The sequence below is a fragment of the Trichoderma reesei genome (assembly GCF_000167675.1).
Source record: "Trichoderma reesei QM6a unplaced genomic scaffold TRIREscaffold_5, whole genome shotgun sequence".
NCBI classification, from domain to species: domain Eukaryota; kingdom Fungi; phylum Ascomycota; class Sordariomycetes; order Hypocreales; family Hypocreaceae; genus Trichoderma; species Trichoderma reesei.
Window position 1 is genome coordinate 1,621,471 of NW_006711152.1, and position 24,045 is coordinate 1,645,515.

General features: G+C 55.2%; 7 protein-coding genes across 7 annotated transcripts; 2 read left to right on the forward strand and 5 right to left on the reverse strand.

Annotated features, from left to right (window-relative positions):
* Window positions 1–354: 354 nt before the first annotated feature.
* TRIREDRAFT_76617 (uncharacterized protein) lies at window positions 355–2,173 on the reverse strand (the record flags this gene model as incomplete). The annotated part of the gene is made up of 1 exon (XM_006963921.1): window positions 355–2,173. One exon carries the CDS (start codon window positions 2,171–2,173, stop codon window positions 470–472), a length of 1,704 nt encoding a protein of 567 aa, XP_006963983.1. The 3' UTR covers window positions 355–469.
* A 1,732-nt stretch (window positions 2,174–3,905) lies between these two features.
* On the reverse strand, window positions 3,906–5,276 carry TRIREDRAFT_58698 (serine protease; the record flags this gene model as incomplete). The annotated part of the gene is made up of 3 exons (XM_006963922.1): window positions 3,906–4,351; window positions 4,420–4,810; window positions 4,947–5,276. 3 exons carry the CDS (start codon window positions 5,274–5,276, stop codon window positions 3,906–3,908), a joined length of 1,167 nt encoding a protein of 388 aa, XP_006963984.1.
* Window positions 5,277–5,683: 407 nt separating this feature from the next.
* Window positions 5,684–8,334, reverse strand: TRIREDRAFT_76620 (glycerol-3-phosphate dehydrogenase). The gene is made up of 2 exons (XM_006963923.1): window positions 6,729–8,334; window positions 5,684–6,668 (listed from the first exon to the last, which is right to left on the reverse strand). Exons 1-2 carry the CDS (start codon window positions 7,954–7,956, stop codon window positions 5,881–5,883), a joined length of 2,016 nt encoding a protein of 671 aa, XP_006963985.1. The 5' UTR covers window positions 7,957–8,334; the 3' UTR covers window positions 5,684–5,880.
* A 2,832-nt stretch (window positions 8,335–11,166) lies between these two features.
* TRIREDRAFT_58584 (uncharacterized protein) lies at window positions 11,167–12,305 on the reverse strand (the record flags this gene model as incomplete). Its single annotated transcript, XM_006963924.1, has 3 exons — window positions 11,167–11,343; window positions 11,454–11,994; window positions 12,079–12,305. The coding sequence occupies 3 exons, from the start codon at window positions 12,303–12,305 to the stop codon at window positions 11,167–11,169; spliced, it is 945 nt and encodes a 314-aa protein (XP_006963986.1).
* A 3,712-nt stretch (window positions 12,306–16,017) lies between these two features.
* Window positions 16,018–17,716, forward strand: TRIREDRAFT_58356 (glycerol kinase-like protein; the record flags this gene model as incomplete). Its single annotated transcript, XM_006963713.1, has 3 exons — window positions 16,018–16,148; window positions 16,248–17,406; window positions 17,462–17,716. 3 exons carry the CDS (start codon window positions 16,018–16,020, stop codon window positions 17,714–17,716), a joined length of 1,545 nt encoding a protein of 514 aa, XP_006963775.1.
* A 2,346-nt stretch (window positions 17,717–20,062) lies between these two features.
* Window positions 20,063–22,645, forward strand: TRIREDRAFT_121107 (N-terminal binuclear Zn cluster-containing/DNA binding domain-containing protein; the record flags this gene model as incomplete). The annotated part of the gene is made up of 4 exons (XM_006963714.1): window positions 20,063–20,211; window positions 20,453–20,640; window positions 20,806–22,321; window positions 22,387–22,645. The coding sequence occupies 4 exons, from the start codon at window positions 20,063–20,065 to the stop codon at window positions 22,643–22,645; spliced, it is 2,112 nt and encodes a 703-aa protein (XP_006963776.1).
* A 335-nt stretch (window positions 22,646–22,980) lies between these two features.
* Window positions 22,981–23,486, reverse strand: TRIREDRAFT_58574 (uncharacterized protein; the record flags this gene model as incomplete). Its single annotated transcript, XM_006963925.1, has 3 exons — window positions 22,981–23,136; window positions 23,181–23,284; window positions 23,369–23,486. Coding segments are annotated over 3 exons (378 nt in total), but the record flags the coding sequence as incomplete, so codon positions are not given.
* Between the last annotated feature and the right edge of the window lie 559 nt (window positions 23,487–24,045).

A 24,045-nucleotide genomic window follows, 5' to 3' on the forward strand; every position in this document is an offset into this window, starting at 1 on the left:
AAGAGCATCGTAGTAGTACGAGTATAGTTGCATCACGGCAAATATCCGACAGCCTGGGACAATTCTTCCGAACAAAAGGATGTCGTCTGGCATAATATTCCACCAATCACGCATCTAGCCTCGTGTTGATCGAAGGCCATCTCCCCCCCTGTTCTCCCTTTACAAACCCTCCAACTTTAAAATGACAGAATGAGAAATCAGAGCAACGGAGAGAGCTTTGGTTGATATACTAATACAAAGCATTCATGACACAGGGGCTCATCATTGGTCTCATTGCGTCAAATAGCATAGGTCAAACCGGCAATAAACCATACACAGTAGGAAAGATAAAAATCATGAATGCTACCAACTCCTCCAACTCGCCTTTTGCCCCGCGGGTTTCGTCGTAAATAAGAAAAACACGGTAGTATAACCTCATCACTCTTCTCAAAGAAAAAAAAAAAGGAAGCTCCCCCAGAAGACACGCCACTCACTCCTTGACAACCTCGGCCAGCTCGTCCGCCACGGCTCGGCCAGCCGTGCGCCCCGAAAAGATGCAGCCGCCCAGAAAGGTGCCCTCGAGCGAATTGTAGCCGTGGACGCCTCCGCCGCCGAATCCCGCGACTTCGCCCGCGGCGTAGAGGCCCGGGAACGGCGTCATGTCTTTCCTCATGACGTTGCTGCTCAGGTTCGTCTCGAGGCCGCCGAGCGTCTTGCGGCTGAGCAGGTTGAGGCGGACGGCGATGAGGGGCCCGTGGGCAGGGTCCAGCAGCTTGTGCGGCGCCGCGACGCGGCTGCGCTTGTCTATCCAGTACGACCTCGCGTTGTGGATGAGCATGGCCTGGGCGTCCTTGGAGTAGGCGTTGTTGAACTGGTCGTCGCGGGCGTCGACAACCTCCTTGATCTTGTCGTAGTCGAGGACCGGGCCGTTGCGCTCCTTGGCCAGCTCGTTCATGCCGGCGACCAGCTCCTTGAGCGTGTCTCGCACGACAAAGTCCTTGCCGTTTTCCTGGAACAGCTGCACGTTGACGGTGCCCTTTGAGGAAAAGAGCCTGTTCTTGAGCAGCTCCCAGATGCTCTTGCTGGTCAGGTCCGGGTTCTGCTCGGAGCCGGAGAGGGCAAACTCGCGCGCAATGATGCTCTGGTCGAGGATGAACCAGCTGTAGTCGTAGCCCGTCGCGCAGATGGCCTTGAGCGTGCTGAGCGTGTCCGAGCCGGGGAAGAGATACGGCGGGAACCGCTTGCCCGAGGCGTCGAGCCACAGCGACGACGGGGCCGGCAGGATGCGGATGCCGTGGTTGGGCCAGATGGGGTCCCAGTTCTGCAGGCCCTCGGTGTAGTGCCACATCCTGTCGCGGTTGACGAGGTTGGCGCCGGCGTTCTCGGTGATCTGGAGCATGCGGCCGTCGACGTGGGCGGGCACGCCGGTGACGAAGAAGTCGGGCACCTTGGGGCCCAGGCGGTCGACGGGCCAGTTCTTCTTGACGGCCTCGATGTTGCCGCCGATGCCGCCCGACGTGACGATGACGGCGGCGCCGCGCAGCTCAAACGAGTCGACGACGGCTCGCGACGTCTGGACGCCCCGGGGCGAGTCGTCGGCCTCGAGCACGCTGCCCCTGACGCCGACCGCCCGGCCGGTGCCGTCCACGACGAGCTCGTCGACCTGGTGCCGGAACTTGAACGTCACGAGGCCCTCGTCGGCCGCCCTGCGCACCGGATCCGCAAAGACGCGCACCACCTCGGGCCCGGCGCCCCAGGCAATGTGGAAGCGCGGCACCGAGTTGCCGTGGCCGTCTGCCCGGCCGTCGCCGCGCTCGGCCCAGCCGACGTTGAAGAGGAAGCCCAGCCCGAGCGCCCGCACGTAGTCCTCGAACTCGTCCGTGGCGAAGTCGACAAAGGCCCGCGCCCACTGCCGCGGCCAGTAGTCCTCGTCGCGGTCGAACTGCGCGGAGCCCAGCCAGTCGCGCATCGCCAGCTCGCGCGAGTCCTTGATGCCCATGCGGCGCTGGCTGTACGAGTCGACGAGGAACAGGCCGCCCAGCGACCAGAAGGCCTGTCCGCCCAGGCTGTTTTCGTTCTCCTGGTCGACAATGACCGTCGGCACCTTGCGCTGGGCCAGCTCGTGGGCGGCCACCAGCCCGGCCAGGCCGCCGCCGACGATGATGACGGGCTTCTGCTCCTCTTCCGAGCCCATGGTGTGTGTGTCACTGTGGGGATAAAACGATTGACTTGAAAACGACCGACCGTATGTATATATATATATATAGTATAGAGACAGATGATGAGGAGGAGGAGGAGGAGGAGGAGGAGGGCTATGTAGGATAGATGAAGACGAAGAAGCAGCAGCAGCAGAGCCAGATACAGGTGAGGGGTTGGTGGGATGGACGATGAGGAGGTAACCAGAGATGACGACGACAAGATGAAGCAGAAACGGAGCACAAAAACAAAGAATACGAGAAAAAGTAAAAAAAATAAAATAAAAAATAGGTACGTCCAAGCTACGTGTACTCTACTCGCATGCGGGAATATTTTTTATCAAGATTTTTTGTGTTTATCCGTCGTCGAGGCTGCTTTATCTTGCATATGCAAAAGGGGAGGGCACGCTTCGATTGGGAGACTCTGGCCTGTTATCGGGTGATTTGCGACTGCCACGCCCGAGGTGGCTGCGTCCTCCGTCTCTCCAGCTACCAACAGCCAAGTAGATACCTATTACACCAGACTGATCCAATTACATACCTTATACATACACACACTATCTGAATAAACTCAATGGAACCACATCGACTTCACTATAAGAGAAACCGCCACAGGGGAGCCGTCCGTCACCGAGCCATTTACATAAGGTACATACATCCTAGTTCTCCTCAGCCCATCACAACCCAACGTTCTCTCGTATAAAATGACAGACAGCCCAATCAACAGCCTCAGATGAGTTTGTATAGCAGTCATTTCATCGCTCTTACAATGCACCTAAAAAAGAAACACGGATAAGACCTAGAATCTCGCACTCCGATCGGGGTCTTGATTCTCTCCAGCTGTCATACACTACCTACCTACCTACCTACCAGGTAACATCATCATCATCAATGGGTGTAAATCCCCGCATTCTCCCCCGCCAACCTCCCAGGACCCAAAATGAGATAGTATCATATCCAATACGTTATGCCATCCCCTCACCATCTCTTCATCTCACCAGGAACTACCCATTAATAACTCCTCCATCTCATCCAAGGACATTCTCTGCAGACAAGCCTGACAATCCTCCTCTGACCCTAACCCTCCTCCAGCATCCGTTCTTCTTTCTCTTCTCGCTCTAAAAGCCGAGGCATCTCATTATACACACTTGTCCCTCTATTAGTACTCTCTCCCCCCCGCCAGCTTACTGAAGTAGTCTTGGCCAGGCGCACAACCCCCCTCAATCTGTCGTGATGGTCTTTTCACATGCAAAAAACCCCCCGCCTTCCGCTCCCCCGCTCCTCATTGGGCCACTTGGGCTGAGGTGACCATCGAGCCACTTTGGGTGATATATGACGACTTTGTGCTCCAGCAGAATGCGCTACAAAATCACCACCTTGATGGCTTCTTCTCATCTCCTGACCTTGCCATGGCCCATTTGCCAAGTTGATGCATATCCATCAAGTATTGATCGTACAATTACATGAGTTTGTCAAGGACAAGGCAGACAGTATCAGGAGAACACCACACTGTCGTCTAAACTATGTATCAAGGCTACCCTGCAAGTGTTCGAGGCAACGCCTCATCCAGCAAGAGTCCTCATATCGTCGTCAACTCGTACCTAGGTACCCAGGTCAAAAGAGCAGCTGACCAGGTCATTATAAAAGCATCTATTGATACCATGACAATGAAATAATATCTATACTGTCTGCACCAAAAGTACAACAACGCAAACCGCAAGGGCAGAGCCATCATTTGACATTGTTGTGAATAATCAGGTTGGGCGAGTCCGTCATCAGGTTGACCACCTTGTTTTTCATCCCCAGCTGCAATATGCGGTCCGTCAGCTTCTGCGTCGAGTCAAACTCCTCCAACGCCATCAGGTACAGCGCCAGTCCGGCAACGTGAGGCGCCGCCATCGAAGTGCCCGATAGCACGCGCGTCGCCGTGTTTGTGCTCACATACGCCGACAAGACGTCTTCTCCGGGCGCCAAAATGTTGACCTGGGGGCCAAAGTTGGAAAAGTTGGTCTCTTGCCAGTCCGAGTTGATGGCGCCCACCGTCATCGCCTTGTCGGCGGAAGCGGGCGAGATGAACGTGGCCGGAATGCCCTTGTTTCCCGCAGCAGCAACCGGGAGGATCCCCATGTCGGCGATGTGGTCGATGGCGTCGTTCAACGCTTGCGAATAGGGTCCTCCTGTGCTCGGCGTCAGCTCACTCCACGCACTCCCACACATCAACACAAGTTCATCGAGGGCCACTCACCAAGAGACATGTTAATGACAGAACGGCCCTGGCGGCCCTTTGTCGTAATGTCATTGACTGCCCACTCGAGCCCCTCCATCAGCGTCGACGTCGTCGCCTCATCATCCAGAAACACCTTGACGCCGATGAGCTGCGTCTTCTTGGCCACGCCAAAGGTCTTGCCGCCGATGATGCCCGCAACATGAGTCCCGTGTCCGTTAATGTCCGTCGGCTCCGTCTTGGGCGGACTGAACCCCATGTAGGCGCGGCCCTCAAAGTCCACGTGCTTGGAGTTGATGCCCGTGTCCAGCACGTAGGCAAAGGTTCCCTCGCCCGCGCTCTTGTCGTAGCGGTACAGGAATCCGTGTGGCTTCTTGTTCGAGAGCGTTGCAAGGCCCCAGGGCGGCTTCTCCTGCGTCGCAACGTTGCCGTGAATGGTGTATATCTTTTCCCTCTCGATGCAGTCGATCTGACAAACACCCGGTAGCGTTAGAGAGACGACAAGACCAGCACCAGAGGCGACCATCTGCACTCAACCACAGACTCACAAGAGTATCGTTCCAAATCTCTCGAACCGTGTCTCGATCGAGGACGGCAGTGTATGCCCGGTAGTCGCCGATGGCATACGTCCTCTTGACGCCAGTGCCGCCTTCGAACGTGCTGTTCTTGTTGCGATATTGGACGGCGGAGACGCGCAGTAGATGCTTCTTCAAGTCCGTGGGCGACAGGCCCTGCTTCAGGCCGATGACGTACTTGTCCTCGGATTCGAGATCTTCGAGGCTCAGAATCTCACGGGACCTGGGGCTGAGGGCCGGAGAAGCCGTGGCATATGGCACGATTGCCAACAAGACGAGGGCCAGCTTTTTCAACCAGGCCATCTTTGCTGTTATTTGGACGCAGCTGTGTCTATATGTGTGGCGACGGTGGGAAAGACGCCAGAAAGAAATGCTCGTAAGAAAAAATATCTACTGATCCTCCAAAAGCCGACACTGAAGTTGATGGCAATGCTGGCGGAATGTGTCAAGACTCCAATCCTGTGCTGCAGACATTCGGTCGTGGCAGGTATATATAGCACATGCCTCTGCAACTGCCTCTTTGCTGGGCTTCCGTTTCCTCTCCCCCGCTTGAAGAGCCGATTGTGCTTGCATTTGCGACTGGATTCTTCCTGCCACCACCCAGCGGCCATTTGTTCATCACCAAGTCAAGTATCATCCACATCGAGCGTGTCACGCAGGGATCCAACAAATTCAAGATAATCGCTGATGCTATTGTAGGTATATATCAGTAACAATGAGAAGCCGTCTATAACGCCCGTACTTTGTCTGAAAATCCAACCGCTGCTTCTACCCTGCATAGCAGATCCCTTGTACCCTTCTTTCCGATCCCAACTCCAGGTATCAGACTCCGAAGACGAAGCAAACAAAGCAAAACACCCTTTCCCTGAACACCATATGTACAAGAACAGACTCGTCTCACTCAAGCTTAAGCCAGCACGCCGTTGGCTTCAACCTTGCCCAGCTCCTCCTGCTCGGCCGTGGTCGCAACCCTAGGGTTTCGGCTGGGCAGAGCAGGTAGTGCTTCGACCTCTTTGCGCGTAATGTTCTGCTTAGCCTCTTCCAAGCCCATTGACCTGAAGAATGAGATGGTCTCCTTCCATTCTTTTTGCTTTCGATCGTTTGACCACTTGAGCTCCTCGGCCATGACATCAATGACACGCGGTAGCGCACGCAGGGCGTTCTCGACGTCCAGGAAGGCGAGGCGCATGCGGCGGGAGATGAGATCGGCGGCGGTGCAAGCGGCTTCGGACCGAGCGCCATGGCGAATCTCGGCCTCAATGAAGGGCAGCGAGGGGATCAGGCGAGTGGCGGCGTTGGAAGCGGACAGAATAGCCCAAGCACGATCGCCGTAATTGTGTGCTAGGTGGTGGGCAACATCGGCATCGATATGGTGAACCTCCATCAGCTGAGAGGCCAAAGACGTCGAGTAGCCGTGGGCTCCAATCAGAGGGACCTTCTTGGTGATGCAGCGACCCGTTGTCTGAATACCAGGGAGGCCGGCACCGCTGATGTCGGGTAGGGAGACCACAGAGGGCGTAAGACCAAAAGTCTTGATCGCCTCGTCGACCGCGTCCTGGGCCATCTGGCGGTAGGTGGTCCATTTGCCACCGGCGCAGGTCAGGAGACCGGAAGGCGAGACGGTGACAAGGTGGTTTCGTACCAAAGACTCGGTGTTCTTGGCCTTGGGATCTCGGACCAGAGGTCGGATGCCTTCTCCATGTTAGTCCAACAAGTTCTCATCTTTATCTGCGGGTATAAGGAAGTGTCTCTTACCTGACCAGGTTGCCAGGATGTCGGACTGGCTCAGCTTCGCATCCGGTCGTAGAAGCTTGTTGACTTCTTTGAGAATAAAGTCCACGTCTTCCTTTGGCGCAATCGGCTCCCGTTCAATTTGGCAAGGATGGTCCGTCGTACCAGCAACGGTGTAGCCTTGCCATGGCAGCACGAAGACGACTCGCCCATCGGAAGTTCGCGCCTCGAGCAATCCCATGCCGTTCGGGCACACGCTGCCGGGGAACATGACGTGGGCGCCTGAGGCGGGAGCAACGAGCTCCATGCGCGATGGGTCATCCATGCGCTCAATGGCATCAGTGAAGGGCCCGGTAGCGTTGATGACGCCCTTGGCCCTCACGGTAAACTCCTTGTTGTCGCCGTCGGGCATGGTATCCCGGACAGTTGCGCCACGAATTCGCCCGTTCGCGTCTTTATCCAAGCCCGTGACCTCAACATGGTTCAGAACGGTAGCGCCGTACAGTTGGGCAGTCATGGCGAGAGAAACGTTCATTCGGGAATCGTTGTGCTGGCCATCGTAGTAGACCAGGGCACCGACCAAGTTGTCCTGGCGCAGCAGAGGGAAATTGGCAATAGCCTTGCTTTTGCTCATGAAATAGGAGCCCTCAAGGCCCTGTGAGCCAGCGAGCAGGTCGTAGGCCTTTGTGCCGATCCACATGTATGGAGCTTGCAGCCAGTTGTCGAGAGGCAGCAGAATTGGAAGCGAGTTGGAAAGGTGAGGCGAAATCGTCAAGAAGGTCTTGCGCTCGTGCAGCGCCTCCATGACCAGCTGCAGCTGGGAGTAGTCCAAGTTCATGACAGCCTTTTCGAGATAGCGCACGCCGCCGTGGACCAGTTTGGTGCTCTTGGAGCTGGTGCCCGCCGCGAAGTCATCGCGATCGACAACGGCCACCTTGAGGCCTCGAGTCACGGCGTCAAGCGCAATTCCAGCGCCCGTCGCGCCCGCGCCGATGACGATGAGGTCGTACTCGTCGAGGTTCTCATTGTCTTTGCTGTGGCGCCGCAATTCAGCCAGCTGCTGCAGGCGCGATGGAACGACGGGGAATGAAGGCGGGATGATGCGCCCATTGCTGTCGCGCTTGACTTCCGCGATCGGCTTCTCAGTTGTGTGCGATATTCTGGTGTTGGCGTAGAGAGCGGCACCTCCAGCGGTTGCGACAGCGCCGAGACCCAGCAGGGGCCGTCGAAGGCTTGAGAAGCCTCGAACCATGGTGATGAACTTGCGAAGCGGTTGTTGAAGAAAATAATACGACGGAACGCAGATAGCAGGGATCCTTTTGTTAGCAAAGCCTACCTGACCTCTGTGCAAAAACGCGATTGATGATGCTCCAAGGAGGTAGTTTCGTGGCGGGGGGATAAGGCGCTCTTAAAGGAGGTAACAAAAGTGACGACTTGCAGGAACTGCAGAGAGCACGAGGAGGAGAATGAAGAGAGGCGAGTCCACCGTGATGCTCGAAGTGGAACAAGAAGAATCAGAAGATAGAATTTGCGTCAGATGAGGTGACTTCAATGATGCAACCGAGACTGAGCTCGGTGAATGACGGCCGACAGACGCTTGAACGTGGGTCAAACGAGATTGGGCTTGATATGACGATTAGGATGGGGTCTCGACACTAATTCGTGGGGCGAAAGGGGCGAGGAGGAGAGGAGTGAGAGAGGATGGGGGAAAAGAAGAGAAGCAAACTTGGCAGAGTCGATATCAGAGGCTTCGCAGTCGTAAGCCTTGTATGTTTGACTCTGCTGAACGACCAAACCCGTAGCGCCTTCTAGGTCTTTCGTGCGACTTTTCCACGTGGTGGCTTGTTGCGTTGCGAGCCTCGAGGCACTGATTGCACTCTCTTCTTCCTTTTTTCGGAGACTTGGGCGCTGCTCACAGTCCTGCTCACAGTCATGCTCACAGTCAGGGCCGCAAACTTGGGCCACATCACTGCCACATCTTCGTGATGTCACGCAGGAAGGCCTGCCGGATCAGCAACGTCGACCAGGCTCTGGCCCTGCGATCCCGATGAAGCCGGCTCGGAAGAGGTCCAGCTCGGATTCCCTGAAAGGGTTCGAATCGTCAACTCCCGGCCAATCACGCCGCAGCCCGGCCTCCGGCGTACGGCCAGCGCGGGTCTCTGCTCCACGCATCTCCAAGCAGTGCGCGGATGGTTGGCGCTCAGAGTGGAACAGGGCGAGTCGACTCGGGGGCGATTCGGGGCTGACGATCCGAAGTCAATGAGCCACGCGCCCAGCCTGGGGCCATGAATGGACAGAGTCGATGACCAGCTCGGTTGTGGCGCGCGACAGGGGTTCCCTTGGCTGAGGGGGTCGGGAATGGCTCGGTAGAGAATCACCGAGAGCGACACGGCGTGAAGCTGTCAGGACGGGGTTAGAACCGATAGAGAAAGCCGTGATCGCGGCGCTCGTTCACCTGGCGTTGCCATTGGCGGAATGCTCCCATTCCGGAGCCTCGATGGTGATGGTTCCATATGAGGCATTGCATTCCCGGCGATGCGAGCAACTGCATGCCAGATGCTAAAAGGAAGAGGCGACTCCTCGAAAACAATCGCCGATTTGCCCTTGGCTTCTGCTGCCGCTTTGGTCACGTGCCGAGTTGGAGAAACACCAGCCACAACCAGCCACATATTAGTCAGCCAACCACGATTCGACGGCCGGTACCGGATAATTCTCCTCCAACATCAACCACACAACAGGATTGACGACCAGGGCCAGGGTTCAATCGTCTTTATCCGCGAGCCTCCCTCCAGTCTCAAAAGGGATACACGCCTTTTCAGCTCCATACGAACACCAGCTGCATTCAGCTAATCAGCTGCCACAAGACCATTGAGCCGTCAATACGATTCAGCCGTCCACAATGTCGAGAAGAGCAAGCATCCTCATGCATCGTCTCACATCCTTCAACTTTCAGCTGCCCGCACCATCATGAAACCTTTTCAAAGAAGAGGCACCGCACATTTCTTACGGCACGTCTCCTCGACGATGGCTTCAAGCTTTCCTCCAACGGCAACTCTTCAGCGTACCGGGATTTACGCGGAAGTAGCAACACCGTTTCGGTCACGATGTCTCCGTTTTCTCGCCAGTCTCCTAGCCAAGTACGGCCAAAGGCGCAGGGCGTGTGCATACGCTTGATACCTACCAGGTAGTATCGTCAACGCAACGCAGAGGCCACCTCCCGAAAACGAAAGGAAGGAAAAGGGAGGAAAACGACAAGTCTCACTTCTCTTTCCGCGGCCGCCAGCTCCACACGGACCAGGTGACCATACTGCAGGCTCTGTCGTCTTTTGCTCCCCTTTGCTCGGAGAAGCCCGTGCAACACTTTACATGGTGTTTCTGGCTGAGCACGGGATACACACCGCAAGGATTCAGAGACAGCAGAGATCAGACGATGAACATGGCTTGGCAACAACGGCTGGAGGCGATATCGCTTAGTGACGCTCAGACCCAGAGCTTACCGGCAACGTTATTGCTTAGTCGGCATCTCACGATAGTGGCAACGAGCCTCGCCGGTGGACGCGTATTGGCAAGCGGTGTCGATTCTGGTGGCAACCCCATGTTTTAGCAGCATCAGGCAAGTGCCAGATGGCTGAGTTCTCGGCCCGCATTGCTGTGCATTGAGCTGAGCTGAAGAGGTCCGATGCATGAGCTGTCCAAGTATGCGGGCTACAGCTGGTCTCATGCACTCAGTCCATCTACATCGCAGGCTGTTGGATCATGCAGACAGAGGTACCGTCTTCCCTCGCCAATCTATAGGGTGATCATGGTTTTGTGGTCATCTCGTCTGCTGCGGTCTCATCAAGGCCCCCAATCATCGAAACTACCTCAGAATCCTCATGCTCTGCTTTCATCACTTGTCATCTCTCTCACTCGCTCGGCATCATGTTTCCAGCAGGTTGGTACCAGCTATTATATGATTACCTTCCCCGTTGTTTTGAGGGTTCTCATCATGCATACACGCATCCTTGTTCCGCCTTTCTCCCCTTATCGATCACAAAGACAAGACGGACACCATCTTTTGATGCTCGATGCTCGAGGTCAACTTTGTACACAATTCTTGTCGAGTTTGAGGGTGGAATCAAACATTACCTCAGTATTATACCGCTCGCTAAACTATCATCTGCTATACCAATACATTTTTACCTATACACCCAACCATATACTCCAAGCTCTCATACCCACAAGACTCCTGAAAAGCGCCTGAAAAGGTTCGCCATCGGTTCATCAAAACACATCGTCAACTTTTTTTTTTTAAGTGTTCCCTCCCTTTTCCCCTTTTTCATTGCTGGCCCACATCTTTTTCCATAATCCCTCCAATCATATATGATTCTGTCTTTTTCTTTGGCTGTATTCATTACCGAGACAATCCCCGTCCTGTTGTTATCATTATCTTAGGGTAACATCCCCAGCATCAGACCAAGTTCTAGACCTTCGTCTCGATGGTGGACTGATGGGTGTTGGACCACACGCTTCTGCGGGGCCGCATCAGACGTTGCAGTCCCAGCATCGGGGTGTTGATGGGGCTGGGGCCGGTGAAGATGAAGACGTCGTACAGAAAGCCACCAAATGCGCAGCCTAGGAACGGGGCAACCATGGGAATCTGCAGCTCATGGTTAGCAGACGACACATCACCATGAACCGTTGAACCGTTGCCACCGCCAAAGAGGGGAACCACAAAGGGGGAACGATAGGAAGAGACACGATACATACCCAGAAATAGTAACCGCCCGCGGACCACACCTCATGACCATATCCAATCATGTAGGACACCAACCGAGGACCAAAGTCACGAGCCAGGTTGATGGCATAGCCCGTCTCCCAGCCGAAGCAAGCACCGATGCCAAAGATGAGGAAGAACAAGCACAGCGGCATCAGGTTCCCAGCGCCGATGTTGTTCGGATCAGCCAGGGCGAAGATGCAGAACATGAGGATGCTGCTGGCGACGAACTCGGAGAAGAACATGCCGGTTCGGGTCATGAAGGGCGCAGGGTACGTGCAGAAGACGCCGGCGGTGGCGGTAGGCCCCGTCACGGTCCGGATCCCGGCGCCCCCCTCAAAGGCATCAAAGGCCGACTTGTAGTTGCCATAGACGATGGCGGCGCCGGCCATGGCTCCGAGGAGCTGGGCCAGGGCGTACACGGGCAGCTTACGCCAGGGGTGGCCGCGGTACAGGCAGTTGGCCAAGGTCACCGCAGGGTTGAGGTGACCGCCGGATTTGCCGCCGACATAGACGCCCAGCATGACGGCGATTCTGGGCTGCTGTTAGTCGGACGAGGCTCTCTTTCGTGATACTATGGCACTTGACGAAATGCGGATGACCGCACTGAAGACTTACCCCCAACCCCAGGAGATGCTTTGGTAGTCACCCTTGGTGCCGCCACTCAGCACGACCTGCGCAACGACACCATCGCCGAACAGGATCAATGTCATGGTCCCGAGGAACTCGGAAAAGAAGTCCTGGCAGTAGTTTCGGATCTTGCTCCAAGCCAGCAGCTCCTCCTCCTCCAAGGAAGGCGTCAGGAAGATTGCTCTCTCTGCATCATGGATGTTTGGATTTCCCATGTTGGTGTGGTGAATGGGAATGGGAGCGATCTTGTCGATGGAGAACTCAGATGCCTCTGCAGACTCGGACATTTGTCAAGATCTTTCAATATCCTGGCTATGTGTATATCTGGTTAACGATATGCAAAAGCGATCACTGGTCACAGAAAACAGGAAAAAGAGAAAGAAAGCAACGTCCGAGTCTGGTTCTAGAAATGGGTGAGGGTGGGTGGTGTTGTCAAATTATAGCTCTTTTGCCCCCTCCCTCCCTTTAGGATGCAGCAACAACCAGACCGGCCTTCACGATATCTACCCTTTCCCAAGCTTGGCAAACGACAAAAGAGACGATTACTATTACGTCTCTCTTATCGCGGGTCTAGGTACGCAGCTACCGACCACGCCCTACGAGCAATGCACAGGTCCTAAGGCTGGCTGGCATAGGAAAGCAGAAAGGCGACGACCAAAAGACCGGGTACGTCGGTGCTGCAAGCGCACGATGAGATGAATGGGAGGGGAAGGGGGGAGGGGTGTGTGTCCGCCAGATGAGCAGATTGCGCACACAGAGTGACAGGTCTGAAGAGACTGTCGAACAGAAAAGGAAGACAGATCTGGTCGAAGCAAACAAGGGTTCGCCCGCCTTGCTGCGTTGTGGACCTCGAGAGCAATCGAGAACACGTTCTCCCCCGCCTTCGAGTACGGGGGATGAGACGGAAACCCTGGAGACCAACAATGGCGGCAAAGAGATACAGGAAGAAAGGAAGGGGGGGAATGATGCAAACGAGCACTAGGGAAAAACCAAGAACCAATGATTCGAAGCTTGGGTGATGCCAAGGGCTGCCAACGTTGGTCGAGACGGACGACGGGAACTGAGAATCGGATGATGCTGGATGAGTTGACCGAAAGGCTGGCTGGCCTCGGGGTTGTTAAGGCGCAGTCTCGGGGTCGCCATCTCTTTTACGACACATGCATTCGGCGGCTTACACCGAAACACTTCATGTCACTCGGGCTGTTCCATTGCCGTTGCCGTTACTGCTGTGCTACTACGGAGGTGGTAGTACTCAACAACAGCGACTGTCTCACGAGAAGAAAAAAAAAAACTGGCGGGCAACAGGCCATGGCCGAGGTCCAACTTCGCACACACTCGGGAGGAGACTTGTGTCCGTGGAGGGCATCAAATATGCATACGCAACCATATGCACCCCTCCCCTCCCTGGCTAAACGGTACTCGTACTATCGTGGCGGCGGCTAGGAAGGACCCTGGTGAGACGTCTCGATTCCCGGCCGCCGCCGGACGTGGCCGGCTGCAGAGGTCGTCTTAGCGCAAAAGAGCGGAGTGAGAAAGCAGCAAGCTCTTGTCTCTTGTCACAAAAGGAGGATTTGGCGGTGCGAGCGAGCGAGTGAAAAGGGGGAGAAAGAAAGAAAACACGAGACGGCAACAGACGAGAGAAAAGAAATAAAGAGCAACGATGCATCCCTTTTATCTTGGAGTCACACGAACAGTATCCAGAACGACGACTTCCCTCTCAGGCAACAGATCAGCACAAACAACATTAAGCTTCTGGGTCCTGTACAGACCTGCACATGAAGCGACCCCCTAGTTGCGCCAGCCATGCTTGATGCAAGGATGGAGCGGCGCGCATCCCCCGAATGGGGAAGAAAAGAGGACATTGCCGTGTGTCTGTCATGCACAAGTGCAAAGCATTATTACGGCTGCCTACTACTAATGCGAGGGGAACGGCAATGCCCATCGTCGCTGGCTTCACCGGAGAAGAGCCGCGCCTGTCAAAAGTCTCTGCCCGTCCCGTGGCCCTTTTCTCTCTCCCCCCTTTCCCTCCCGCCTCTCTCCTCCTCTCCTCTCTTTTACCGTTACCATATCCATTAGTCAAAAAGCGCCAACTCCCACATCGGACCACGGGCGCTTATCCGGATCCTGGCTGCGGGACGACGGGATGGGATGGGATGGGTGGTGTGTGCGAGTGAGAGGAGAGAGGGAGAGAGACCTTGCAGATTTCGGGCTCGGCCCAGCCACTTTCGGTATTGCAATCCCAAGCTGCAGCCCCCACCCCTCGCTATTCTCTCCGATCCAAGATCGCGGCCATGCTTGGGGGCTGGGGGACTATTTCCCGAGCGGTAGTGGCTTTCTAGCTGCGTTCCAGAGTGCTTAGAGCTTTCCCCAGGCGAGAAGAGCAGCAGCAGCATGCAGCAGCAGCAGCAGCAGCGCTTGAAGCTAAGGTAGCTAGCTAAAAGGGTCCCGTTGAGCTCTGGATGGGAAGATGGGCAGCTTGCTTTAGTGAGGAGGTCGGGGCGGCAGTGGCCCGAGGGCGCGGCCCTTTGGGGTCACGATGGGAAGCACTTGATGTGGTCTCCTCTGCATCTCTGCATCGGGGCCCCGGATCTGAGCTCGGGATGCTGATGCCCGAAACGGAGGCGCCCCTTGTAACGGTGCGATGTACTACTGTCACGTTGCGCGCGGGGGGGGCCTTTTTGGAAAAGGGATCCCTTTGGGGCTGGGCTCGATCTCTGCTAGTCACATGCGGCGCACTGATTAAAGTGCAGTCCATCTTCGATGGCTGAAAAGCCACAACGAGCCCAACCTGAACGGGGGAAGCCGAGGCAGATACCGAGATGTTGTAGCACGGAAGTCATCTCGTCTAGCTGCCCGTGGGGAAAAAAAAAAAAGTAAGCCGGAACCGCAGGTCCAGGCCTGCGGCTGTACAAAGGAGCAAACACGATACAAACACAATACCACCCTATGGTAGCATCAATAATCCGTAATCGTAATAGCATGGGCGAATATTTGCCCTCTCGGTACGGCGCTCCGTAATAAAAATAACACCCCCCCAAATCTCGGTGCCCCCAATTCGGGTCTTTTTCTCCACCAGTTCGGAACCCTCCCTCCTATGTACTCTCTCTCTCTCTCTCGTTGGTTGGGGGAGAGCGAGCGAGCGAGAGAGAGAGGCAGTGAAAGGCTCAGGCTCGGTCTTTGCTGCGCCAACCCTCGCCCATGTCATCTCCCCCTGATTAGCGCCCTCACCTCAGTTTCTCGCCCCCTCGTGACCGTTTCCGCCTCCACAATCTGGGGAGCCTGGAATTAGCAACTGTGGAACTGAGGGGTAGATCCCACGCGTCCCGTTAGTAAGTGCTTAAGCGCCGTGCGAAAGGGTGCGAGCACCGGAGTCGATGTCGAAATACTGATGTCCTCCCTGGAACCCAATTACTCCGGGGGGCGACTAAAGCAGCCCAGCCAGCCAAACTAGCAGCAAGGCACACGCTCACACTAGTAATGCCCGGCCGGCGGATGATGTTGCTTGTCTGCTTGTTTCTTGTGTCAGGGCCAGGAAGCCAAATCTTGTCTGGGGGGGCGACATAAAGGGCCGCTCGTCGGCCTACCTTGAGCCACGCAACCACACACCTGTCCGGTTTCCTCAATTCCTTATACCACCAAACGAACCATAACAACAACGCTCTCCTCCTCCTTCATCCTCCTTCATCATTGTATCATCGTCATAGCATTGCGTTGCCAGCTCTGTTGTGTCTGTCAGTTCATATAACAAAGCCTTCCGTGTCTCTTTCTTCCTCTCACACTATATTTTTTTTTTTTCACCTCTCATCACAAAGACCCACACCTTTTCCGCCACAACTGCTCCTACCAAAGGCACACTCGCACCTTTGAATGATCTCCTCCTTGTCCAAAAGACTCAAGTCCAGAAGAAGTTCACGGAGTTCCAAAGCCATGATCCGACCCAGCTTCGTCGGAGCCATAGACCAGGGCACCACCAGCTCTCGGTTCCTCGTCTTCAACCAGAAGGGTGACATGGTCGCAACACATCAGCTAGAGTTTCAGCAGCACTATCCGCATTCTGGGTACGTTTGTCGATCGCCATGATGTCACATGAATTTCTTGATGTCATTTTTGAAATTCGCAACGCAACAAGAAACGAGAAGAACTGACATCATTCGCAGATGGCATGAGCAAGACCCTGAGGAGCTCGTCCGGTCAGTAGAGATTTGCGTAAATGGCTGTGTCGAGGAGTTTGAGAACCAGGGCCACACCCGCGAGCAGATTGTCGCCGTGGGCATCACCAATCAGCGCGAGACCACCGTCGTCTGGGACAAGACGACGGGCAAGGCGCTGCACAACGCCATTGTCTGGACTGACGCTCGATCACAAGAGCTGGTCCGCAAGCTGAAGCACCGCATCGGCTCCGGCGAGCTCAACAGCCGCTGTGGCCTCCCTCTTTCCACATACCCGTCCGCCAGCAAGCTGTTGTGGCTCCTTGAGAATGCACCCGCGGTCAAGGAGGCCTACGAGCGTGGCACTCTGGCATTCGGCACAGTCGACTCTTGGCTGGTATACAAGCTGAATGGCGGCCCAGCCCGCAACATCCACGTCACAGATCCCTCCAACGCCTCGCGGACAATGTTTATGAACATTGAGACCCTCGAGTACGATGATGACCTCCTGGACTGGTTTCGCATCGATCGCAATAAAGTCACGCTTCCCAAGATTGTCCGCTCTTCCGACCCCCAGGCGTACGGCTCGCTCACCACCACCCACCTCAAGGGCGTCAGGATCACCGGATGCCTTGGCGACCAGTCTGCCGCCTTGGTTGGCCAAAAGGGCTTCTCCGCCGGCCTGGCCAAGAACACATATGGCACCGGCTGCTTCCTGCTGTACAACGTAGGCTCCAAGCCCGTCATTTCCAAACACGGTCTCCTGACTACGGTTGCATTTGACTTTGGCGAGGGCAAGCGGATGTATGCTCTCGAGGGCAGCATCGCCACCGCCGGATCCAGTGTCATGTTTCTGGTAAATAACTTTGGCTTCATCGACTCGCCATCCAAGCTGAGTGTTCTCGCCGAAGAGGTCGAGGACAGCGGAGGCTGCACTTTTGTGACTGCATTCAGTGGTCTCTTTGCCCCTTACTGGATCGACGACGCTCGAGGAACCATTTTCGGCATCACTGCCTACACCAAGCGTGGCCACATTGCCCGCGCCACCCTCGAGGCCACATGCTTTCAGACGCAAGCCATTCTGAAAGCCATGGAGAAGGACAGTGGAAAGCCCCTCACAGAGCTCCGCGTAGACGGTGGCATGTGCGCTTCCGATTTGATCATGCAGGTACGTGTTAAATCCCTCCCTCCCAGCTTGATCACCCAGGCTAACAAAGTATTAGACCCAATCAGATTTCATTGGCTTCCCTGTCAACAGACCAGGAATGCGTGAGACAACGGCGCTTGGTGCTGCCATGGCCGCAGGCCTCGCCGTGGGTGTCTGGAAGAGCTTTGAGGATCTGAAAGACGTGAACAACGAGGGCCGCACCATCTTCCGGCCTCAAATCTCAGAAAAGGAGGCGCGCAAGAAGTTTGCCCGATGGGAGAAGGCCGTCGATATGAGCAGAGGATGGCTGAATGAGGTCGAGGTACAATAATGCAGTACCTAGTGTTTGATTTGTTTATACTTATGAAGCGCTTGTAATGTTTGTCAGTTCAGAAACCCATAATACATCAGCGGTTTGCCTGTTCATATTATGGACCCTAGATATGCCGACTGCGTCGGCCCTGATGTCCTTGGTGGACGATGGTGGTGCGAGCACGCAAGGACGCAGACACACTCGCATAGATGCACGATCTGTATTGTGACCGCGATATGCACATCTTCCGCGTCGTACATTGCATTGCTCCTAGCAAAGGGCCCGAGGGCTGAGGGTGTCGCGGTAGCATGGATCACACATATGCATGCCGCTCGACCTCCCAATCCAACATCTCAATGCAAGCGCTGTGGCTTGAGGCATTGCCAATCCCACATCCTCGCGTGGCCCGCATGTGTGCTCGTACGAGCTGGAGTAGGCCCCACGATGTCGCCTCCCCGGAGCCATCAATGCAAGTCCGGAAGCCCACCGAGGCGTGTAGTATTGTCGGTCCTGTTGTGGTGATGCACCCTGTCGAGTTCCCACCATATAAGGCTTCGGGGTTGTATTCCCGGGCTCGTTGATCAACCCATGCAGTGTCTCGGTTTCCAAAAGACCGAGTGAGGGTGGAGACGAGGAGCGGATCGCCAGACAGGATTACTGACTGACATTCCGTTTCATTTGGCATCGCCAAGACAGCGTAACGGAAGCGAGGGGACGCTAATGGAGGTCGTGTCCATTGATCACGGCCGGGGAGGGTGTTTGCTCTGCCAAGCCAAGTAACCTCGATGATCCATTTCCTTGTCTGGAGAACAAAGACTGCCAAAGACCCGCGAGCTTATGTGTGGCAGTCGCTTGACAACCCCGGTCACTAGCAAGTGCCAGTAGAAACGATTGGAGAACGATTGGGGCCGCTCAGATAAAGTTCTGCCTTCTCCGCATTCTTGTCGACGACCGTGCTTGGCTTTTGAAGACCAAGATGTCGGTGCTTTTGGGGTATGTATCCAGATACGGACTCGAACAGCAGCAGTTGAGCGGCATCCCTGCAGGAGCGGGGGCAGTCGGCAATTTGTGAAAACCTCACCAAAGGCCTCGATTCTTCCCTACCTAGGCCGAATCGCAACTTAGCCTCCGACGAGCTCCAACGGAGGAGCGATACGAGAACGGCTAGTGAAGCCCTCGTGGTGGGAGCCCTCAACACGCGGGTTTGCTGACCAGGGGCCTTCCAACGCCGCAGCGCTAGGCGCAAATGTGGTCTCGGAACTCGAGGTGATCCCCGGCTTGGAGAAGTTGCGGACGCATGGAGGGCGAGAGGGTGTATGGCGATGCTCTGCGTTTGGGAGGCAGTTCGATCTGGAGGTGTCTCGTGATGCTCGCTCGGTGCGTCAAGGCGGCACTTGGCAAGGCAGCATGACGGAACGTTGATTGAGACTGTCGACAATGAATTCGGACGCAGCCTGATGGAGTGAGATTGATTAGATGGTGATTGGAAAGCCGGCCGGCCGAGTGGCGTTGGCTCGAGAAGCGACGGACACACCCTCACCACCACATGCAGCCTGCGGAGTCGTGGCATGAAGCCGCGGCATCTCGACTCTCCAACCACTTCCCCAAACGAGACAGGCCAAGGATCGCGGGGAAGGCAAAGAACGAGACCAATTGAGCGCATTTCCAGCATCGTTGTCAATGCCAAAAAGCTAGGTCACGGAATGGGCTGATGGCTAAACGGCAGAAGCAAACAATGGAGATGGCAGAAGTTCAATGCCTACCAGGTGGCCTTGTCGATTCCATCTGACAGCTGGAGGAAACTAGTAGGTAGCCCGACTAATGGGGAGCAGCAGGGCATGTCCCTGCCCGCCTGCAAACGGTCCATCTGTACATAGTACGCAGTACATGTAGGTAGCTGATAGCCCCCCAGCCCCCAAAGAGCCTGTAGTTGGCGCCTAGAGCTGCCCGTCATGCGTGCTGTAACTGGGCCGCTACAGCGCCGCCAGGGGTCCTCAACAGCAGAGCCCAGCGTAATTCCCGGCTGCTGGACAGTTGAGGTAACGGACTGGATTGGACAAGTCCCCGATCGTTACTAATGAGGAAAATAGACGACCAATAACAGGCCACGATCCCCCACCTCCATCCCCGAGCCTTGCAGAGGCGACCAAAACCACCACGAGTCCGAAGGCCAGACTCGCCGTGGGTTCAGGGCCAGGAATCAAATGACGAGATACTGCCCCCCCGCGTATCCCCAGCGGCGTCGACTCCGACTTTCTGCATGCGCGATAGGGCACAAGGCCGCAGCACCGATCCAGCCCGGGGCCGCCTCGAGCTCAGCTCATGCCCATCTGAATCATGCAGCACGCGCCGCTCTCGCTGTCCATGGCCGAGGACGACGCAAACTCGGCATCGAGCCACGACGACGGCTCCAGTACCGACGAGGCCACGCCTGCCGTTGCCTCGTCGTCGCAGAACGGCTCTGAGCAGGTGGCCGGCAAGAAGCGCAAGCGGGCCAAGTATCAGAAGACGTCGTATGTACTGATCTGTCCTCTCATCTACCTTACCTATCTCTGCTGGCCTCTATCAATATCTCTCCTTGTTTCTCAATACATCCCCCCTTGCCTTTTCATCCCGATTCCCCCCTCATGATCTCACATCAAATCATGTCGCCTCGGGCTACACAGGCCATGACTCCCAAGATTGAGTGAATGCGACAGCCACTCGATCCGCATACAAGAACAGCCTCGCTGACCCTCTCATCTCTCTTCTTAGCTGCGAGCTCTGCAAAGCGCGCAAGGTCAAGTGTGACCGCGCCGAGCCCGCTTGTTCATGGTGCGCGCGGCACAACCGGACCTGCGTCTACCTTGAGAGGCAGAAGCCGGGCAGCCGCATCGGCTTTAGCCTAGAGCTCGAGGCCAAGGTCAACCGCATCGATGCGTTACTGCAGAGCCTGGGGCGCCGTGTCGAAGAGCACATCGCCAACGATCATCTACCCGGCTCACAGACTCAGGGCCTCTCGCCGGCTCTCAGCAGCCACCTGCCATCTCCAGCTGATGCCTATCATCAAGACGGGGCGAGGCTTGGTCCGGTGGGAGCTGCTCGCAGCACGCCTACTCTAAGGCCAGGCCTTGTAAGCCCGTCATGGGATGCAAATGGCGCCGACAACTACCAGGATGCGCGAATGCCCCCCCATGCCAACACCAACTCACCTGTGGTCAACAACGCGTATGCCCACACTTACCCGTCCTCTACCTTTTCAGCCTCTCGAAGAGGACCCTCGTCCATATCCGCCGTCAACGATTTCCCCCCTCACGACATTGTCTATACCATCGTCGATCTCTACTTCAAGCACTGCAACCCCTGGTGCCCCATCTTGGACCGCAAAACCACGTTCGGCCTCTTTTTTGGGTCGACATCCCTCAACGAGCCGGACCGTGTGCTTTTACATGCCATCGTGGCTACGACCTTGAGGTTCCTCAAAGACCCTCGGCTGTCCCCGGAGATGAGAGCCCATCATCATGCCGTGTCGAAACGAATCGTGCAAATGTATACGATGGAAAACGTGAGCGTCCCCGCGCTCAGGGCCTTAATCATACTTAGCTTGGATGAACTAGGCACCTCGAACGGCCCCAAAGGCTGGAACCTCCTTTCACTTCTGGCACAAAACGTCAAACAGCTGGGGCTGTGCGAAGAAAGCAGCGTCTACCTCTCCGTCCAGTCTGACAATCTGCCGCACACGGGGTCCATACGAAGAGTCACTGCTGGACGGCCGGACTCGTGGATTGAGGATGAAGGGCGGCGGCGGATGTGCTGGATGGTGTATCTGCTTGACCGATACGCAACGATAGCCACGACAACCTTTGACTTTATGCTGGAAGACAGAAAGATGCAAAGGGTTCTTCCGAGCTCTTATGATCTCTTCTCCAGAAATGTTCCAGTCGAGACGCGGTCTTGGGTATCGACATCCCAGCCGTACGGCACGACGGGATATGCCACCAATAAGCCGGAAAATCTGGGCAGCTTCTCGTACCACTGCGAAATCCTGAGGATACTCAGCAAAGTGCACGAGTTTCTGAAGACGCCTCTCGACATCACATCTTCACCCGATGTGGCCAGCTGGCGAAACACGTACCGATCTTTAGACAGCGCACTTGACGGCTGGCTGAGGAGCCTGCCCAGCGACTACAGCAAGATCTCGGCGCTCTGCCACTCTGACCCGGGGAGCCGAGTGGCAAACTGGTTCATGTTGCACGGCGCCTACGTTACGTCTGTCGTGCGACTGCACTCCTCAGCGGCGTATCCGACCGTTAGGTCGCACCTTTTCGTCCCCTCGTATTACGCCATGCAGCGGTGCTTGTCCGCCGTTCAGAGTCTCGCAGACATTGCCCGAGATGTGTTTGAAGCAAGTGGTTTGGATAATCTCGGGCCTCCCTTCATCTTTGGTCTCTGGGTTGCCGCAAGGCTGTTGCTCGTCCATGCGGCCTCTATCGGCTGCCCTGTCGACCCCAAGATTGAGTTCTTCATCGAGATTCTCGGTCATATTGGGCAATACTGGGAGGTTGCCAACAACTATGCCAAAATTCTTTCCAGAGCCGTCCAGAGAGGGCGGCAAGGAGACATGAACTTTACAGCCATGCGAAGGTGAGTCTACTGTTGAGTGCCCCCCCGTTGTTTCACAGCTCCATGTACTTACTATTAGCCGACAGGAGCGCGCACGATCTTGCAACTTTGACATCATCAACGCGACAATCGGGCTCGGAGCCGACATCGACACAAGTGACTTCGCTAAGCGAGCTGGACAACATTGACATTTTCGACTTCTTCAACTACCCAAAATTGCTGGATCCGAGATCATCGAATGGCCAAGCATGGCATACCCAGGGCGTCAACGGGTTGACTGGGGAGTCTATGAGGATGCCGGATCCCGAGTCAGATTGGTTAGGGTACAACTCGCAGTTTCAATAACGGGTGGCGGCATGGAGGTTTCCTGTTTCAGCGTAAATAGTCATGAGCGGCGATACCCTGAGCAGCAGTTTATGCGTGGAGTCGGTGCGTCTGGATATGAGTGTCTTGGGTATATATATCAATCTCTTGAAATTGTACATAGTTTTGTTGTTGACACTTATTCAAGTAATGGTACCAGTTACTCCAGGGCATGGTGAATATTGTTCATTAGAGCTTTACAAAGTTGATATCTGATGTCTTGCGTGGTTAAGGAGTGATAGTAAGCACGTCGAATCCTGAAGCACATGCATAGCTCATCAGCCTACGATGCTTTCGATCCAACCATCGTAATGCTTCTACTCCTTGACTTCCTGCAGTTTGCCAGTCTTGATATCATACACATATCCATAGACTTTCAAGTTCTTTCTCAAGTACGGGCTATCCTTGAGAATCTTCATATCTTCAACAACACTAGCCTTCAAACTATAACACACGGCATTCTCAGCTTCGAACTTCCCAAAAACAATAAGTTGCAAGAATCGGCTACTTACTCGACAATCTCGCCAAATTCCATTTCAGCAATTTCTTCTGCATTTTTAGGTGCCTTTTCAGTTAGAGACTTATGCAGATAGTCGTTTCGGAGGTGAGTTAGTCCGCAGTCTACGCAGCAGGTAATCCGTTAGATGCTTGAATTACTACTTGTTGGTATCACTTGGGCAAGGAGAGAGGGAAAAGATTACGCACCGGTGTGGTGGATGACAATGACTGCTCCGACGCCAAGCATCTGGTCGACGCAAATGATTGAGCGAAGAGCTTCGCTGGCACGCCCACCTGCATTACGAACCTCGCTGAATTCTGTGAACAAGTCAGGAGGTGGTCGGTTCCAAGATTCTGCAAAGGGGGATTCGGTTGGGTAATACTCATGCCGATTCCTCCAAAAAATCTGTCTGGAAGGACACGAGGGTCACAACAAGTCACTGCAAGCAAAATGATATCAGTTACTGCCTTACATGAGGAGAAAGTCTTTGAAGGGGCCGTTGGGGTTACCAATCATGAGCACACTTGCACCAGGAGGCAGCGTTGCCTTCAATTCCTCGAAAGTTGGCAAAGGCTGGTGCGTCAAGGAGCATTTCCTTGAAGACAAATAAGCGTTGGAGGAAACTTATTGTAAGAAAGATAGGAGGGGTCCTTACTCGGCATGCTGGATGAGGCCCTGACGAGTTCTTCGTGGAAAGCCATTGTGCGCTTGCTGAAACTTGGTGAAGATGAGGAGCTGATTGTGATAGTTGTTTTTACAGAGAGCAGAATAAAACAGAGTCGGTGAGCTAAAAGAGCTCTTCTTGTACATGTCTGCAGCGGGGGGTACTGCCCTATCATGATATTGTCAACAAAGAAGTAAACGCGAATGGTTTCCTGATACG